At 44.1% G+C, this 20,793-nt stretch overlaps 1 protein-coding gene across 3 annotated transcripts in view; it reads right to left on the reverse strand.

Moving 5' to 3' along the window:
* Positions 1 to 20,793, reverse strand: part of LOC112432436 (protein NLRC3) — a 3,307,575-nt gene that overhangs the window by 1,600,575 nt on the left and 1,686,207 nt on the right. Inside the window, exons 40-41 of one of the 3 annotated variants that reach the window (XM_076881152.1) lie at positions 20,568 to 20,741; positions 7,245 to 7,424 (exon numbers count right to left, since the gene is read on the reverse strand). The exons of 1 other annotated variant lie outside the window; for it this stretch is intronic. In XM_076881152.1, coding sequence (XP_076737267.1) covers positions 7,245 to 7,424; positions 20,568 to 20,741 — 354 coding nt within the window. Of the gene's footprint in view, positions 1 to 7,244; positions 7,425 to 14,619; positions 14,823 to 20,567; positions 20,742 to 20,793 lie in introns of those variants that run through there. One more of the 3 variants, XM_076881154.1, reaches the window with a different exon arrangement.

A 20,793-nucleotide genomic window follows, 5' to 3' on the forward strand; every position in this document is an offset into this window, starting at 1 on the left:
GGGGACTGGGTACTGATAAAGGTCATAAAGAGGAAGTGCTGGTCGAAGCCACGGTGGGACGGACCATACCAGGCTCTGCTGACAACACCAACTGCTGTGAAGATTGCAGAACGACCCACCTGGATACACCAAAGCCACTGCAAAAAGGTGACACACATCCAGGCCAGCTCGGAGTAAGTGGCAGGAAGACCGGGTACAAAGGGGGGGAAAGCCTCTAGGGCCCTTCGTCTCAATCCGGTGAAGAAACCAACTGAGCCACAGGTACTCATCAGAATGGCTGGTAAAGTGTTGTCTACCCTGCTGGGTGTAATGGCTTTGATGTCATCATGGTCAGCTGTGGAGACCCTGTATGTCCAAGGAAACCACACCCAATACCCTCATGGCTATTCTACAAACTTTTGGTGGCAGTTTATGAATACAACTGCTCACTTGAACAATAGGACGGACTGCTATGTGTGTGCTCATATGCCGTTATCCGCATATACATCTGGACTGTGGCCGTACAGCATACCAGAGGACAGGAGTTGGTGTCTGTTGGGCTTAGCAACTCATCCTGGCAACAGAGTCCTCTGGTCCCAGGCCAACTATAGTACACCTCTGAACATCACCTGGAGTAAGTCGCCACTTATAGATGTGAATTGTTCTGAGCAAACTGACTTATTGGCCTGGCCTCAAGTGTCAGACCCACTGCCAGACATAATATTGCTGAACAAGCTGAATACAGCTCAACTGCCGTTGTGTGTGATGAACAATGGATCACTGTCAGTGGGGGAGCTGCCGCTTCGTTTATGTGGATACATATACACCTACTGCCCTCCAGAGAATGAGAGCAGGTGTATGAAATGCTTGACCAGTGCAAAGTGAGCTGAGAACTTGACATTAAGGAGGACTGAATGCAAGTCCAACCGGGCTTACAGGATACCAGTAAAAGCAAAGAGTCAGAAGTGGACAGGATGTGCAAGGATGGTGCCGAGCAGTAAAGGAACAAGAGTTTTGGCTGATTGGTATTTCTTGTGTGGACATAAAGCCTATCTATCACTCCCTGAGGGATGGGGAGGATTGTGTGCCGTGGTGAAGTTATCGGATCATGTCTTCTTCATGGACAGAGTTGAACATCACCCTAGCAACCGACGGAAGCGTGAGGTGAATATAGCCTCACCTAACTCTTTTGGAGTGACAGTAGACACTGGAGTGCCACGAGAATTCCGCATTTGGAGTGGAGGAGCTAAATTCTTCCAAAGTTTGATCCCAAACATCGGAGTTGCAGAGGTGCGGGATCATGTGGAGATCAACCGATATGCCTTACTGCGACACATTAATCTCACTAAGACTCTGGGAACAGCCTTAGCGGAGGAGCAAAAGGCCATCAGAACGATGGTACTGCAGAACAGGCTGACCCTAGACTTGATAACAGCATCACAAGGAGGAGTGTGTAAGCTGATTGGAGAGACATGTTGTACGTTTATTCCGGATGGATATACGACTGGAGGAGACATCTATGAGGCACTGCAGAACTTAACTGCTCTGCAGAAATATGTGGCGGACCACACATCAGGAGGAGACACGTCACAAGGCTGGATAGCCTGGTTGACATCTGGACCATGGTGGAATATGTTTCTAAAGTTTTTGACTCCCATTCTTACATTATTGGCTTTGCTTTGCTTGTTTACAGGTTGCATCTTGCCATGTGTAAGATCGATGGTGAATAAAATGATTGCTAACACCTTTACCAATTTCATACTGTTGCAGCAGAGTGACATGGATGCTAAGGCTAATATGTGTGTATGAAATGAAGCCTGCACTGAAAATGTTGACAAGTGGTTTAGAGCTGAAGATATATATATGCCGTATAGCCTTAAAAAATGACAATACAGGGTGGTGATGATGGGTTTAGATTTTATTATTGTCATTTGTATTAGGAAATATTTAACCATATATTCTTAGAGGTGTATAATCAATTGTGTAGTGATAGGATGTGTGATCTTTAGCAGGCTGCAGGGGCTTGGTGTGTATTCCACACTGGAATGCACACCCACATCCTGGGAGCACGAGAGAGGTCGTACCTTCTCTTATTGTTTTATGGCAGGATTAACGTAGCTACGTCTGTTCTAGTCTAAGTGCTTTTTGTTTAGATGAACTGCTGGACTTCCTCACCATGTTATCTAGGGTGAACCATCTAGGGTGAAGGGGGGTCTACCCTCTTCCTGACCAAGGATGTTATATGACCCTTTGATCAGCAGTACCACACACACACACACACACACACACACACACACACACAGTATTCTTTGTTCACATGTATACCTATGTGAGATGCTATATGTTAATGACCCTATGCATATTCATGTAACCACAATAAAAGGAGTGCTATGGGGAGCCTGGCTGAGAGTCTGATGGTGGTCAAGTGGTGGAACGACGCTTGGCTCCAGCCAGGTCTCCCTCATGCATGAGTAAACCAGAGAACTTTGGTGCCTTGTGTCTTGCTTTTTGCTGCGTAGCAGATTGTCCTTAACGTTCCAGTGGATAGGTTCAAACTACAAACCTATCACTTTCACTTCAGCTTCACCAACAACAGCACAAGCAAAGCAGCCCACTGCCTGCATGGCTGGGACAGCGCCCCCTGGTGACTGTAAACCACTACAACATGTAGACGGCCGTCTGCAGGCTGGATGTAGCACCACCGCAGAGACGTGCTGCAGCTCTGTTTAGTTACCCAGCTGACAGCAGAGGCTGTAGTTTACTGTTACCAACATGGAAAACTGAAGCTTCACCAGCTGGAGCTACAGAGCTGGAGAACAAAGGAGACTGAGAGGCCAGAATGATGTGGGAGGAAACATCAAGAGCCTGTTTGAAAGGAGACACATGTGGATGCTGTGCCAGTCTGTGGTCTGTCAGAAGTCAGCTGAGTCACACTGCAAGAAGCTGCAGAATCTCAGAGGAGGAGATTTGGAAGTGTTTGTGGGACAAACTGGACTCAAAGAAAGAAGATGTTTGTGAAGTCTTTGGTGGAGGTGAGCAGTGTGAAGCAGAACACATGCAGATGAATCAGGAGGTCAGCATCAGTGTCTCCTTGTGGTGGACGGTAAAAGAATCAGAGCCAACGCTCCCGTCCACCCTCGGCATGAAGCAGTGCTGTTTCTGAAACAGGAGGACAAGTCCAGAGAAGACAGAGGAAGCAAAGATGAGGGTGGGACAGGACAGCAGGACTTCCTTCACACCTGCAGCTCCATCACACTGCTGTAGCTCCTCTTCATCACACATGTACCTGCAGCCTGTCTTCGAGTCCAGGAGTCACCTCCACACAGTGTAGAAGCCTCCTGTGCAGACCATGGAGTCCAGCCTCTGTCAGGGAAGTCGGCACTAAAGCCTGAAAGACTTCAATCTGTCTCTGCTCCACCCGAGAAAGACCAGCACCGTACTTGTTGTGCATTCAAGGAGGGAACATCAGCGCTGCATCGTGGGAACAACACCGCAGGAACAAAGACACAGCACGGCCGATGAAGGACGAGGACAAAGGAAAGGTGAGTGAGAAGACCCTGGTGGTGTGGACGGACCTGCAGGGGCTCCAAGACTGAGGAGCAGAGATGTCCATGTACCAGCTGAGGATGCTGCAGTGATCCAGGGAGCTCGGTCCAATCTGAGGCCGTATGAACTACGTGGACCACAGTTTCTTCACAGACTTCAGCCACGTGAACATCTGGAGATCCAACAGTGTACGAGTTGTGAGCCATCAGCTGTTTCTCTCATCAGCTGCTGTAATGAGAGCTGCTGGAATCATCTCGAGCAGCAGGAAATCACTGATGTTGTTTCTAACCAAAGATATGGGACTGAGCTCCGCTGAGCTCCTTCTACTTTCATCCAGATAGAAACTGCTACAGTCTGCTGATTATTGCTTTGCCTCCATCACACGAGCTCTTTATCCTGTTCTTCACTCTCATTGGTTCTTTGTCTGCTTGTTTTTACAACAGTAGTCTTCTGATTGGTCAAAGGAGACAATCAGCTGTGACTAAATGTAGCTCCTACAGCAGTGATGGGAATAACTACTGAAGCTAATCCAGTATCAAAGCTCAGGAATCAGCAGCTCCCACCTCGTTTTCTTTCAACAACTATTTTTAGCTGCTGTGTTTTTGTGTTTCTGCAGACCTCAGACATCCTGCTGCTCTGGACAACTTTTTCATTCTTTTGTATCATTATTTTGCTTTTCTTTTATTATTATGTTATATGTATTAATATGTGAAACACTTATTCTTTGTGTTTTTGCTTTGCTCCTGTCAAACTGCTTTAATAAAATCTGCTGCAGTCTAAACTGTGGACGTTCCCTTTTTAAGCCTTTGTGAAACAATAAAGGTTTAAATCTGAGTATTCATCTATGTTAGTGTTTAATGGGTCTAATAGGTTGCTTTGGCCTTTCCCAGTAATATCTTCCCTTGCAGTCTGTGGTCCAGGCTTCTAAAACCATCCCAGGTTAACAAGAACTACAATCTAGAGGAGAGCTGCCATAACAGGTGTGACTGATGAGATCTGACCTGCAAGGTTACTCAGGTTTGTTTGTATCAGGACAAGCAGGGAAGCCGCCTGGACGTCAAAGTAGTTAGAGCTGGGCGAGTGTCCTCACCCACATCGGCTTCACAACTCTGCATCATCTACTGAGTAAGACTCAGAGCATCAGAGATTAGAAGGTCTACAAAGAGCTGAACCAGACTTCCTGTAGAAAGGTTTTAGTTCCACAGATCGACAGTGTCAGCGCAACTAAAACGTGGAGACTGACCTCAGAGTTTCAATTTGATGTTGTGGATTCTCCAGAAGAACACACAGCTGCTTCACTCCTGGATCCTGCAGCTTGTGGTAGCTCAGGTCCACCTCTCTGGGATACGAAGGGTTGAGCTTCAGCACTGCTTCCAGATAATCACAGCTGATCTCTGACAAATCACAGCTCTCCAATCTGTATAGAGAATGAAAGATGTAAGTTTATTAGACAAAGTGCTTGAAATCATTCAGTGTTTCATCATCTGTTCAGAGCTGAAGAAGGTTCAGAATGTAGAAGTTTAGAAAATGGAAACTCCAAACAGCTGAAGCCAACAGGAAGCAGCTTCAAACAAACACAACAAGAGAAAAAACTCTGAATGTTTCACATTAAAGTCGTACATTTCTAACAAGAGTGTTTTAAAGACAGCGTCACTGATGATCATCTTCTGCCCAGTAAAACTTTGGTTTTCCACATGTGAGTGTTAATGATGCACAAAGACTGTGAGTGCAAAGAGGGAGCGAGGAGGATGACAGAGAGATGGTACAGGAGCATCAAGAACCCGGCGAGGAAATGAGCAGAAGGACTTTGGAGCCTGTTGGATTGAAGCTTTCACAGAGACGTGTTTGACTGGACACCACCAGGACAGACTTTTAATCCCAGGATTTGGATGAGCTTTCTGTCTTTATGGTCACAAATGATGCTGTAACTCTGTGACTGTCCTGGAACTGTCAGCAGTGTGGTTACGTCCTTTTGACCTGAGTTTCCACAGCTCTTATAACAGCAGTGTACATTCAGACTGAGACACGCTTCAGTCTGTATGGACCTGTTTCTGTAGCTGCCACCATCATTCTACGGTCGTGTCCAAATTCATGGGCTGCATCCTCCCGAGGACCCGGCCTTTGCGGTCTACGTGGGCTGGGTCCTCAGAAGGTCGGGTAGGCTGGAAATAAACGGCTGGGGAAATTGGACGGTCTAGCCTTCTGATTAGCGTCACCGCTGTCTCGGTGGAGTTTAATAAACTCAGCCGTCTGCTCCTTGCTATCTAAAATATAACAGGACACTGGCGTAAATTCTCGACTGTCTCATACTTCTGTTTAATCAGTTTTCTGTTTGACGTTTAGTCAGCTCTGTAAAGACCAAGGAGGAACCCACCTGGGGGATTAATAAAGTTTTATTTTATCTAATCTAATCTAATAACTTTAATCTCAGCCAAACCGATTTACTCACGAACAAACAAAACACTGAAAAAAGCCAAACAATAACATTTTGAGGTTGTCTAAGTGACTTATATATCACGTTTAACCTGAGTAGCGAAAGTCCGCGGTGATCTGAAAATGATGTGCCGGGAGTTGTGCCGTTCTCGGCGGCTTCAGTGACCCTCGAGCTCCCGGCGAGCTATCGAGCTGGTGGGTAGCAGACGTCTCCGAAAACGTCGAAGCACTTTTGCATATATGCGGTATCTTGATAAACCGAGCAGATATTTGATGTTTACACAGCTACTTTCTCGCCTGAAAATATGTTAAAAGTTTATTTTGTGACCGAAAAAGATTAGTATGAGTAATTTTAAAACTTAGTAGCGGCCGCCATTGTTGGAAACTGGAGTTTGGCTGGGCCGCGCTATGAATTCTGGGATATGGTAGGCCACGAAGGAAACACCCGACCCATCCTTCAAATTCGGGGAAAAGGAGGACGCATTTGTTGGCTGCATTCGGAGGAGTCTACGAATTTGGACAGCCTTCGACGTGTCGCTGTGACGTAATCGGTCTACAAATGCGGCCTCAGGAGGATGCAGCCCATGAATTTGGACACGACCTACATGTTTGTACATCAGCTTATCAAATCCTGTCTGCTGTCTTCATTTATTACTCTTCACCTGCTTCACTGTCACTGTGTGGGCGGAGCTGTCTGAGCCCTGCCCACACAGACACAGCTCCTCTCTGGAGCAAAACTTCTGCTTCATCTCCGCCTCTTTTCTTCATCCTCCACCTCTCTTTTCTCTTCTTCGGTGTTCTGCAGCCACAGAGCCTCACAGCCATTAGCACGCCCATACCTGAGCAGCTAGCATTACCCAGCATGCCGTGCAGCAGTGTCAGTTTGTAAATGTGCAAGAATTCCTGCTCTAAACTGTTTCACAGAGTGCTGTGTGCCGTGACCTTTGACCTGCTAAAGACAGTCAGCTGTGGATTATTCATTGTTGTGTCTGATACTTAGAACTGTGAGGAAGAAGCTACACAGTTAATCAGGGTCCCCTCTCTCTGAATCAGGAAAGGTGGGCAGGCCGCGTGTGGGCCGCGGGCCATACGTTGAGTATCACTGTTTGAAATGTGAACATTGTTCTGCTGCAGTCAATGGACTAAACCAGAGAAGAAGAAAACAGACTTTACCATGAAGATCCTCAGTGTGGATCAGTATAATATCAGCCTGATGTCTGCAGTTTAGTGTCAGCACAACTTTCACATCATATTCATCTCAGCACAACTAAAACATGCTGACTGACCTCAGAGTTTCAAATCGACATCGTGGATTCTCCCGAAAATCACACAGATGCTTCACTCCTGAACCCTTCAGGTTGCTGTAGGTTCCACTCAGGTCCACCTCTGTGGGATACGAGGGGTTGGACTTCAGTGCTGCTGCCAGATAATCAAGGCCAATATCTGACAAACCACAGCTCTTCAATCTGTATAAAGAATGAAAGATGTAAGTTTATTAGACAAAGTGCTTGAAATCATTCAGTGTTTCATCATCTGTTCAGAGCTGAAGAAGGTTCAGAATGTAGAAGTTTAGAAAATGGAAACTCCAAACAGCTGAAGCCAACAGGAAGCAGCTTCAAACAAACACAACAAGAGAAAAAACTCTGAATGTTTCACATTAAAGTCGTACATTTCTCATAAAAACAGGACAAAGACTTGAAAAAGTCGTGTTTTTCCTTCCAGGAACCACATGGCTTCACTTTTAAAGGTGAAGTGTGACAGAAATGGACATATTTGAAGTCCAACACCTTTTTCCAGTCACATTATTAAAGCAGACAAACTACAAGCTCATTTTCATTCCAACAAGTCATCTTCTGACCTGGACTAACAACACTGGTCTCTATGTGCAGCTGGCTGTGAGACCAGTGCTCAGGGAGCGTCTACAAAGTGCAACACTGAAAGAACATCACACACTCATTTGCTTCCAGCACTTTCACACAAACATCTACTGTCATTATTGTCACCAAACTCTGTGGATCCTTTATTGCAAATTCAAATGGGATCAAATGGTCAGACAAAAGAGGGTTATGAGGAAATATGATGAAATGTTGTGTATTAGCAGCAAGTTATTGAATCTTTTTCCTCAGAAACCAAACAAAATGATTGACAAACATCTTTTTACAAACTCAGTGTTGGACTTGGATCAGTAGGATAAGCTGATGTTTAAAGGCATTTGAGTCTCGCTGTATGAGAGTCCAGTTCTTACTCAATATTTATGGATGATGTTCTTTCAGTGTTGCACTTTGTAGACGCTCCCTGAGCCTCACAGCCAGCTGCACATGGACCAGCTGACATTACCCAGCATTAGAGGCGGCTGTAAAAAATTCATGTTCCCATTTAAATGGTTTTAATTTGAATAAAACGATGTTGATTCATTCAATCCTGAATCGATGTTTAATATAAATGTATTTTGCCAGAATCTCAGGTTAAAGCTCACAAACTATTTCAACAAGCAGCAAACAGATAAAACAGTAAATGAGAGCAGCTAAACACACAAAGATGGAAACACAGAGCGTGGATCGTTCACTCGACGGCACGTACACGGACACGCCGTCGGGGCTGAAAGTGGACAGCTCACAGATCCTGAAGCTGCAGGTTTCATCTGTCTCCAACCAAAACTGAGTGAAGCAGCAGCAAAAGAAGATCCAAACTCTGCTTCACGTTTGATCAATATGCTCATGAATTCTCTCTGACTTTGGCTGTTCCTGCCTGCACAGCTCTCTCTCTCTCAGTGTACTCCAAGAACAGCTTCAAACATCTGTTTCTGCATCATTCACTGTTTATTAGCCACCAGTCTGCTGTTGTGTTCAGTGCTGTCGGCCTCTGACAGTAAAGCCTCATTTCTGCTGTTCCATGGAAACTTTTTAAAATGATGACAGATTACAAACTCTCAGCTGTGTCTGTAATCAAACCTCTGTAACTTTGCTTCACTTCAGCAGCATCAGCTCATGTTCACATGTTGCTTCATGGTTTGCTTCAGTTTTTGATCGACTGCAGAATATTTTGAAGGTTATCTGCTATAAAAAGCCAGAAGAGGAAAATCTGCTTCATGTGTTTCTGTTTGATCCTCAGTGACTTTGACACAAAGGCCTCTGCTGTGATGATCACACCTCTGATCAAGTCTCACAGTGTCACAACTGATAAATGATCAGAGTTAGAATATTTCTGACTGTCTGCTGTGTGCCGTGACCTTTGACCTGCTAAAGACAGTCAGCTGTGGATTATTCATTGTTGTGTCTGATACTTAGAACTGTGAGGAAGAAGCTACACAGTTAATCAGGGTCCCCTCTCTCTGAATCAGGAAAGGTGGGCAGGCCGCGTGTGGGCCGCGGGCCATACGTTGAGTATCACTGTTTGAAATGTGAACATTGTTCTGCTGCAGTCAATGGACTAAACCAGAGAAGAAGAAAACAGACTTTACCATGAAGATCCTCAGTGTGGATCAGTATAATATCAGCCTGATGTCTGCAGTTTAGTGTCAGCACAACTTTCACATCATATTCATCTCAGCACAACTAAAACATGCTGACTGACCTCAGAGTTTCAAGTTTACATCCTGGACTCTCCAGGAAACCACACAGATGCTTCACTCCTGGATCCTGCAGGTTGTCGTTGTCGCTCAGGTCCAGCTGTCTCAGATGGGAGGGGTTGGACTTCAGTGCTGCTGCCAGATAATCACAGCTGATCTCTGACAAACCACAGCTCTTCAATCTGTATAAAGAATGAAAGATGTAAGTTTATTAGACAAAGAGCTTGAAATCATTCAGTGTTTCATCATCTGTTCAGAGCTGAAGAAGGTTCAGAATGTAGAAGTTTAGAAAATGGAAACTCCAAACAGCTGAAGCCAACAGGAAGCAGCTTCAAACAAACACAACAAGAGAAAAAACTCTGAATGTTTCACATTAAAGTCGTACATTTCTCATAAAAACAGGACAAAGACTTGAAAAAGTCGTGTTTTTCCTTCCAGGAACCACATGGCTTCACTTTTAAAGGTGAAGTGTGACAGAAATGGACATATTTGAAGTCCAACACCTTTTTCCAGTCACATTATTAAAGCAGACAAACTACAAGCTCATTTTCATTCCAACAAGTCATCTTCTGACCTGGACTAACAACACTGGTCTCTATGTGCAGCTGGCTGTGAGACCAGTGCTCAGGGAGCGTCTACAAAGTGCAACACTGAAAGAACATCACACACTCATTTGCTTCCAGCACTTTCACACAAACATCTACTGTCATTATTGTCACCAAACTCTGTGGATCCTTTATTGCAAATTCAAATGGGATCAAATGGTCAGACAAAAGAGGCTTATGAGGAAATATGATGAAATGTTGTGTATTAGCAGCAAGTTATTGAATCATTTTCCTCAGAAACCAAACAAAATGATTGACAAACATGTTTTTACAAACTCAGTGTTGGACTTGGATCAGCAGGATAAGCTGATGTTTAAAGGCATTTGAGTCTCGCTGTATGAGAGTCCAGTTCTTACTCAATATTTATGGATGATGTTCTTTCAGTGTTGCACTTTGTAGACGCTCCCTGAGCCTCACAGCCAGCTGCACATGGACCAGCTGACATTACCCAGCATTAGAGGCGGCTGTAAAAAATTCATGTTCCCATTTAAATGGTTTTAATTTGAATAAAACGATGTTGATTCATTCAATCCTGAATCGATGTTTAATATAAATGTATTTTGCCAGAATCTCAGGTTAAAGCTCACAAACTATTTCAACAAGCAGCAAACAGATAAAACAGTAAATGAGAGCAGCTAAACACACAAAGATGGAAACACAGAGCGTGGATCGTTCACTCGACGGCACGTACACGGACACGCCGTCGGGGCTGAAAGTGGACAGCTCACAGATCCTGAAGCTGCAGGTTTCATCTGTCTCCAACCAAAACTGAGTGAAGCAGCAGCAAAAGAAGATCCAAACTCTGCTTCACGTTTGATCAATATGCTCATGAATTCTCTCTGACTTTGGCTGTTCCTGCCTGCACAGCTCTCTCTCTCTCAGTGTACTCCAAGAACAGCTTCAAACATCTGTTTCTGCATCATTCACTGTTTATTAGCCACCAGTCTGCTGTTGTGTTCAGTGCTGTCGGCCTCTGATAGTAAAGCCTCATTTCTGCTGTTCCATGGAAACTTTTTAAAATGATGACAGATTACAAACTCTCAGCTGTGTCTGTAATCAAACCTCTGTAACTTTGCTTCACTTCAGCAGCATCAGCTCATGTTCACATGTTGCTTCATGGTTTGCTTCAGTTTTTGATCGACTGCAGAATATTTTGAAGGTTATCTGCTATAAAAAGCCAGAAGAGGAAAATCTGCTTCATGTGTTTCTGTTTGATCCTCAGTGACTTTGACACAAAGGCCTCTGCTGTGATGATCACACCTCTGATCAAGTCTCACAGTGTCACAACTGATAAATGATCAGAGTTAGAATATTTCTGACTGTCTGCTGTGTGCCGTGACCTTTGACCTGCTAAAGACAGTCAGCTGTGGATTATTCATTGTTGTGTCTGATACTTAGAACTGTGAGGAAGAAGCTACACAGTTAATCAGGGTCCCCTCTCTCTGAATCAGGAAAGGTGGGCCGGCCGCGTGTGGGCCGCGGGCCATACGTTGAGTATCACTGTTTGAAATGTGAACATTCCTGAAATTCCACCAGAACTTAAAACAAGGCTGGATGAACCCATCTCCCAGTTAGAAGTTTCCTTGGCTATAGCTTCGATGCACTCTGGTAAGTGTCCGGGTCCGGATGGTTTTCCGTCAGAATTTTTCAAACACTTCTCTTCATTACTGTCCACGCAGCTTAGTGCAACCCTCACAGACTGCAAGGAACAAGGATCTCTTCCTCAATCATTCTATGAAGCCTGTATTACACTTATTAAAAAGAAAGGAAAAGATCCGTTGGAATGTGCCTCCTATAGACCCATTTCTCTACTGAACACAGACGTTAAAATATTAGCCAAGATACTTGCCCGTAGACTAGAAATAGTTCTTCCAAAAATTATTTCGAAAGACCAGACAGGCTTCATTAAAGGTCGTCATTCATATTTTAACATAAGGAGGCTATTTAACATAGTCTACTCCAGCTCTACAGACTCTGATGAATGTGTGGTCTCGCTTGACGCTGAAAAGGCCTTTGATCGAGTTGAGTTTGATTATCTCTTTGCAGTCCTTGATAGATTTGGCTTTGGAGCAAAATTTACTTCATGGATTAAATTACTCTATTCTCAACCATCTGCTACAATACGAACTAACCTCCAATTGTCAAAACCTTTCAAACTTCACAGAGGCACACGCCAGGGATGTCCTCTCAGCCCCCTGCTTTTTGATCTGGCCATAGAACCCCTTGCCATTGCGTTCCGCAGTTGCAAAGAGGTACACGGCATTTGGAGAAACAATACAGAACATAAGGTCTCGCTCTATGCAGATGATCTCCTGCTCTTTATTTCTAAGCCCTTAGCCTCACTACCATCTGCATTGAATCTGCTTAGTCAATTTGGTCAGATTTCAGGGTATAAACTGAACCTTAATAAAAGTGAGCTCTTCCCGCTAAGTAGCAAAGCCAGTATGTTAGACTTCACCTGCTTGCCCTTCAGAGTTGAAAGGACAAAAATTACATATTTGGGAATCACAGTGACAAAAAAAACATAAAAACCTTTTCACAGAAAATGTGAGTGCATTGCTGAACCAAGTGAAGCGGTCCCTTACCCACTGGACACCACTCTCTATGTCTCTGGTAGGACGTATCAATTCAATTAAAATGACCATTCTACCCAAATTTCTATACCTTTTCCAGGCTGTACCCATTTTCATTCCCAACACTTTTTTCAATAAGCTGGACTCTGTCATCTCATCTTATCTGTGGCAGAGTAAACGCCCAAGGCTTAATAAGATGCATCTTCAAAAATCTAAAATTGAGGGTGGGTTTGCACTTCCCAACTTTCGTTTTTATTATTGGGCTGCTAACATACGATGTTTGGTGTTTTGGTATTTTTACCATAATCGGAGTGGTTGTCCTGACTGGGTCACTATGGAATTGCATAGTGACAACAGTATATCCTTACCACCTGCACTTTGTTCTCCACTCTCATCCTCTTCATTCAACTTCATTCCCAACCCTGTAGTGGTGCACTCATTAAAAATATGGGGCCAGTTTAGGAAATATTTTAAACTTTGTGACTTCTCCCTTCTCAGCCCCATTGCATCTAACCATCTCTTTAAACCTTCTACCCAGGACGGTGGGTTTGCGGAGTGGCACAGAAGTGGAATAACTTGCGTCAAGGACCTATTCATAGCCAACAAACTAGCATCATTTGAACAACTTGCTAATAAATATATTCTTCCACCATCACACTTTTTCAGATACTTGCAAGTCAGGCACTTTATTTGTTCCCAGACTTCAGGCTCAAGCCCTCCACCAGAGCCTACACTACTAGAAACCATCCTACAACTCAATCCCACCAATAGAGGGCTGATTTCCTTGCTTTACAATAAAATGTTAAATTTGACACATACCTCTTCATCCAAGCTCAAGACACTGTGGGAAGAAGACTTAAAACATGACAATCTCTGACGAAACATGGGCCTCTATACTCAAACATGTCAACACAACATCACTATGTGCCCGCCATTGTTTAATCCAGTTCAAAGTGGTGCATAGAGCCCATTTCTCAAAATCCAGATTATCCCGTATCTACCCTGAAATCTCTCCATATTGTGACAGATGCAAAACTGCTGAAGCCTCACTGGTCCACATGTACTGGTCTTGTCCCAATCTCACTCAGTTCTGGTCAGAGGTTTTTCGTACCCTGTCCAGGATTCTCAGTGTGACGCTGGCCCCCGGCCCCCTTCTTGCTCTGTTTGGCATCAGTGGGAATGAGGTGCTTCTACCTCTAAAAAAACAGGCATTATCATTCTGTTCCCTGTTGGCCAGGAGGGCAATCCTACTGAGGTGGCGGGACGCTGCCCCTCCCACTCACAAACAGTGGTTATATGACCTCATGGCCTGTCTAAAACTGGAAAAGATAAGACACTCACTTCAGAACTCCACTGGGAAATTTCAAGACATGTGGGGACCCTTCCTTGATGCTTTTCAAAATCTATAAGAATTTTTCAGCAAACTCTCTTAAGTCAGGTGTGGAAATACAGTGTGCGGGTGCAGGCAGTGACCTGGGTGGGAATGAATGGGATTGTTTTGCAGGGATTTTGTTACTTTGAGATATTTTATACATTTGTTTATATTCTCTTTTTTCTCTTTCTTTCCCTTTTTTCTTTTTTTTCTTTTATTTCACAGCCAAAGATACATTTTTGAACTCATTTCACAGCTTAAATGTACTACTTAACCCTAATGTACAGATCATCTGTAATCCTTCTCTTCTCTTTCTGTTTATATGTATAATATATGTTGATGTTTACGTGTATAAAAGGAAACCTCTTAATAAAAAAGACATTGTTTAAAAAAAATGTGAACATTGTTCTGCTGCAGTCAATGGACTAAACCAGAGAAGAAGAAAACAGACTTTACCATGAAGATCCTCAGTGTGGATCAGTATAATATCAGCCTGATGTCTGCAGTTTAGTGTCAGCACAACTTTCACATCATATTCATCTCAGCACAACTAAAACATGCTGACTGACCTCAGAGTTTCAAGTTTACATCCTGGACTCTCCAGGAAACCACACAGATGCTTCACTCCTGGATCCTGCAGCTTGTTGTTGATGCTCAGGTCCAGCTCTCTCAGATGGGAGGGGTTGGACTTCAGTGCTGCTGCCAGATAATCACAGCTGATCTCTGACAAACCACAGCCCACCAATCTGTATAAAGAATGAAAGATGTAAGTTTATTAGACAAAGTGCTTGAAATCATTCAGTGTTTCATCATCTGTTCAGAGCTGAAGAAGGTTCAGAATGTAGAAGTTTAGAAAATGGAAACTCCAAACAGCTGAAGCCAACAGGAAGCAGCTTCAAACAAACACAACAAGAGAAAAAACTCTGAATGTTTCACATTAAAGTTGTACATTTCTCATAAAAACAGGACAAAGACTTGAAAAAGTCGTGTTTTTCCTTCCAGGAACCACATGGCTTCACTTTTAAAGGTGAAGTGTGACAGAAATGGACATATTGAAATCAATGATATCAAAGCTGGAATCAAATGAGTCCAAGTCTTCTGCTGATTCAGCATCACATTCATCTTTGCTCCTTGTTCTGCATCCCCACCATAAATATAAAGAGGCAAAACTCACATTTTCCAAAATCCTCTTTAAGCATCGAGAATAAAGGAAGATAGTTTTATACAAGTCTTTGTGGTTTTGTGTCTCTTTAATGGATTGAAGAAGCTCCAGTTTTAGAGCAGTAGGATCCACATCAAGCGCGTCTGTTGAGTCTGCTCTTCAGCGGCCGTAGAGCTGGACGCTGCCCTTTGGCCATCATCGATACTCTCGCCCGAGATCGCACCGGGGCTAAAATATTCACCTGCTCAGCTGTTTTTGATCAGTTTGAGCCTGTGTGGTTTGATCAGGTGGAGGAACGATGTGATGCTGTAAAGACATCATCTTGTCCAAATGATGTTGTTCCAACACGTGTTTAAAAAGATTTTAAAGGTTGTCGGTTCCGACATCTTAGCGATTTTTAACAGCAGTCTTAGTTCAGGTGTTGTACAGCCTGTTTTAAACATGCTGTTGTACAGCCTGTACTAAAAACCTGATCTGGATCCTCTGTGTGCTCAAACTTCAGGCCTATTTCAAAGCTTCCCTTCCTGTCGAAGATTTTGTAAAAGATTATATTTGTTCAGCTGCAATCTGTTGTAAAGGTTTCAGTCTGGTTTTAAAGCTCTTCACAGCACTGAAACTGCACTTTGGAAAGTTCTTAATGATCTTTTATCAGCCACTGATCAGGAGACTCAGCTGTGCTTTTGGATCTGACCGCTGCCTTGACCACAGCATCTTGACCTCACCATTGGAGCATGGCGGCATCAAGGGCGCTCTATTAGACTGGTTCAGCTCTTTTATTAAATCGCATTATTACATTTGGGGCTTATATTTGACGGCAATTTGAAAAACAGCTGAGCTCAGTTGTACAGCGGTCTTTCTTCAAACTGAGGCTTTTATCTAAGGTGAGATCATTTCTATCTTTTAAAAACCTTGAACGGGCGAGCCACGTTTTCATGACGTCCCAGCTGGATTATTGTAACTCCTTATATGTTGGAGTTAGTGGGACCTGCCTGGCAAGACTGCAGCTGGTCCAGAAAGCTGCAGCTCGTCTTCTGACACAAGCTCAAAGACATTTATCGTCCCAACAACCACATATACGCTGGTCCCTCGCTGTAACACAGTTCACCTTTGGCGGCCTCGCTGTTTCGCTGATCTTTTTTGTGCAATTTTGCATGTTTTTGTTTTTTACAGCGCATTGTGTTCTGCGTCCTGATTGGCTGTAGACCATTGTCAGCCAATCTCGTGCCGTGTCTCCTGTACAGTACAGAATGTGTTCAAATTTACAGCAGTGTGACTCTGCAGTGCTGCACTGTATGTTTGTACGTTTTGTCCCCAACAAACAACAATGATGACGAGACGTTTTGCACCTGTGGTAGCAGCCAAAGGCAGAGGAAGATGCTGACCATCATAGTTTCAACAAGGAGGCAAAAAGGTTGTAACTGTCCACAACAAGAACATCGTAAGGATGGAGTCAGCTTTGGCTTTGTGGCTCAGTGACCGCAGGAAAAAGAACATCGTGCTGGACACCAACATTATCTGCAGAAAAACTCAAAAGCTTTATGAAACTTTACCTGACAGCGAGGAGCCCAGGCCATGGACGAGTGCTCCTCACACAGAAGCTCATTTAATGCCAGCAAAGGCTGATTTGACACGTTTCAGAAACACTTTGCTTTCACTCTTTAATAATGAACTTATTTTTCTATGAAGGTTTGAACTTTGTTTAAACAAGAGAGAAAAGTGTGAAAATGTTCATGCCTGTCTGAGAAAAGTGTAGAAAGTGTGCAGTGAGGGTTTAACTGCCTTAAAACTTCTATAATACTTGTAAAACATAAAGCTGCTACTTCATTCTGAGACTTATTTTTAGAACGTAACTCGATAAACGAGCGACCGCAGTACTGTATTGTGTTTATTTTGAAAACTCTCAACAGGATCTTCAGATTTATTTTGAAAGCGTTATCTGGAAAACACAAACACATAAGCAGGAAACAAAGAGCGTGATATGAAACGATAGACGTTTTCATATGGTCATCATATATACATCGTTCTATCGAACAGCCCCAGCTCCTGCTGTCAGTCTCTGTAAATCTGCTCTTAAAACACATTTGTATTCACTGGCTTTTAATACAGCATGAGAGTTATTTGATATTTGATGTGTGATATTAATATTAGGAGTTATTTTAATAGTTATTTTGGATTCTTGTACAGCACTGTGGTCAACGCTGCTGCTGTAATTAATGTGCTATAAACACATAAACAATCTGCAGTTAAACATCCAAAACTAAAGATGTGATCGCTGCCTTTAGAAAATGTGCTGATGCACAAGATATCAGCTCCATTAAGGTGGAATGTGGCCGTGTTAGAAACATGTTGGAAGAAGTTTGAAGCTGAAACTGTGAAGCTGAGAGTGAAAGAGCTCCAGCGTCTGTCACAGGAAACTTTCTTATTTCCACACTGATGAAAGCATCAAGCTTTGATTTCCTGCTGCTTTTATTGAGTCACACTGTGAAACTGAGCCACAGCTGAACCAGCATCCCTGTACAGCAGACACTTACAGCACTTGGCTGCTTCCATTGGACCCTCTGCACAGAGCTTCAGTTTCCTCTTTTGGTCCCAAAGTGCAGAACAACAAGGTTTCAAACAGCTTCGTTCCAGCAGCATCAGCCACAGACATGCAGAGAGAATCCTTTGGTTGTGTTGTGTGTTTGCATATCTGCTGTGGTGCTTTGTGAGGATGGATCATCTACTGCAGCTCCAGATAAACAAGCTGGACCTGAACCTGGTAGCTTCACTTAGAAGACACTTGTGACGGGAACGTGTGAGAAGTTTTGTGCAGACAAGTGTGGATTTAGAGTGTGGGACGGGCTCTCCACAGTCTTTGTGGAGATCCACATTCTGCATACTGCCTGTGAGAAGCTGCAGACATTTGTCCTCCAAATCCACTGAGCAGCTGCTCGTGGTGGTATTAGCTTCATGTGTGCGTGTTAGCATGAAGCCTCGGTCACACTCTGCTGTGGACACGGTCACGGACAGCTGGACGCCTGATGGACGAGTCGTCCTTCCTGTGAAACTTCTTTGAGCATGAGAATAGCATGAGAAGCTCAGTGGACACTGTTCAGGGTTTTAACTCTCGCTTTCACTTCAGCTTCACCAACAACAGCACAAGCAGAGCAGCCCACTGCCTGCATGGCTGGGACAGCGCCCCCTGGTGACTGTAAACCACTACAACATGTAGACGGCCGTCTGCAGGCTGGATGTAGCACCACCGCAGAGACGTGCTGCAGCTCTGTTTAGTTACCCAGCTGACAGCAGAGGCTGTAGTTTACTGTTACCAACATGGAAAACTGAAGCTTCACCAGCTGGAGCTACAGAGCTGGAGAACAAAGGAGACTGAGAGGCCAGAATGATGTGGGAGGAAACATCAAGAGCCTGTTTGAAAGGAGACACATGTGGATGCTGTGCCAGTCTGTGGTCTGTCAGAAGTCAGCTGAGTCACACTGCAAGAAGCTGCAGAATCTCAGAGGAGGAGATTTGGAAGTGTTTGTGGGACAAACTGGACTCAAAGAAAGAAGATGTTTGTGAAGTCTTTGGTGGAGGTGAGCAGTGTGAAGCAGAACACATGCAGATGAATCAGGAGGTCAGCATCAGTGTCTCCTTGTGGTGGACGGTAAAAGAATCAGAGCCAACGCTCCCGTCCACCCTCGGCATGAAGCAGTGCTGTTTCTGAAACAGGAGGACAAGTCCAGAGAAGACAGAGGAAGCAAAGATGAGGGTGGGACAGGACAGCAGGACTTCCTTCACACCTGCAGCTCCATCACACTGCTGTAGCTCCTCTTCATCACACATGTACCTGCAGCCTGTCTTCAAGTCCAGGAGTCACCTCCACACAGTGTAGAAGCCTCCTGTGCAGACCATGGAGTCCAGCCTCTGTCAGGGAAGTCGGCACTAAAGCCTGAAAGACTTCAATCTGTCTCTGCTTCACCCGAGAAAGACCAGCACCGTACTTGTTGTGCATTCAAGGAGGGAACATCAGCGCTGCATCGTGGGAACAACACCGCAGGAACAAAGACACAGCACGGCCGATGAAGGACGAGGACGAAGGAAAGGTGAGTGAGAAGACCCTGGTGGTGTGGACGGACCTGCAGGGGCTCCAAGACTGAGGAGCAGAGACGTCCATGTACCAGCTGAGGATGCTGCAGTGATCCAGGGAGCTCGGTCCAATCTGAGGCCGTGTGAACTACGTGGACCACAGTTTCTTCACAGACTTCAGCCACGTGAACATCTGGAGATCCAACAGTGCACGAGCTGTGAGCCATCAGCTGTTTCTCTCATCAGCTGCTGTAATGAGAGCTGCTGGAATCATCTCGAGCAGCAGGAAATCACTGATGTTGTTTCTAACCAAAGATATGGGACTGAGCTCCGCTGAGCTCCTTCTACTTTCATCCAGATAGAAACTGCTACAGTCTGCTGATTATTGCTTTGCCTCCATCACACGAGCTCTTTATCCTGTTCTTCACTCTCATTGGTTCTTTGTCTGCTTGTTTTTACAACAGTAGTCTTCTGATTGGTCAAAGGAGACAATCAGCTGTGACTAAATGTAGCTCCTACAGCAGTGATGGGAATAACTACTGAAGCTAATCCAGTATCAAAGCTCAGGAATCAGCAGCTCCCACCTCGTTTTCTTTCAACAACTATTTTTAGCTGCTGTGTTTTTGTGTTTCTGCAGACCTCAGACATCCTGCTGCTCTGGACAACTTTTTCATTCTTTTTTATCATTATTTTGCTTTTCTTTTATTATTATGTTATATGTATTAATATGTGAAACACTTATTCTTTGTGTTTTTGCTTTGCTCCTGTCAAACTGCTTTAATAAAATCTGCTGCAGTCTAAACTGTGGACGTTCCCTTTTTAACCCTTTGTGAAACAATAAAGGTTTAAATCTGAGTATTCATCTATGTTAGTGTTTAATGGGTCTAATAGGTTGCTTTGGCCTTTCCCAGTAATATCTTCCCTTGCAGTCTGTGGTCCAGGCTTCTAAAACCATCCCAGGTTAACAAGAACTACAATCTAGAGGAGAGCTGCCATAACAGGTGTGACTGATGAGATCTGACCTGCAAGGTTACTCAGGTTTGTTTGTATCAGGACAAGCAGGGAAGCCGCCTGGACGTCAAAGTAGTTAGAGCTGGGCGAGTGTCCTCACCCACATCGGCTTCACAACTCTGCATCATCTACTGAGTAAGACTCAGAGCATCAGAGATTAGAAGGTCTACAAAGAGCTGAACCAGACTTCCTGTATAAAGGTTTTAGTTCCACAGATCGACAGTGTCAGCACAACTAAAACGTGGAGACTGACCTCAGAGTTTCAATTTGATGTTGTGGATTCTCCAGAAGAACACACAGCTGCTTCACTCCTGAATCCTGCAGCTTGTGGTAGCTCAGCTCCACCTCTCTGGGATACGAAGGGTTGAGCTTCAGCACTGCTTCCAGATAATCACAGCTGATCTCTGACAAATCACAGCTCTCCAATCTGTATAGAGAATGAAAGATGTAAGTTTATTAGACAAAGTGCTTGAAATCAT

This window comes from Maylandia zebra, unplaced genomic scaffold (assembly GCF_041146795.1).
Source record: "Maylandia zebra isolate NMK-2024a unplaced genomic scaffold, Mzebra_GT3a scaffold03, whole genome shotgun sequence".
Classification (NCBI taxonomy): domain Eukaryota; kingdom Metazoa; phylum Chordata; class Actinopteri; order Cichliformes; family Cichlidae; genus Maylandia; species Maylandia zebra.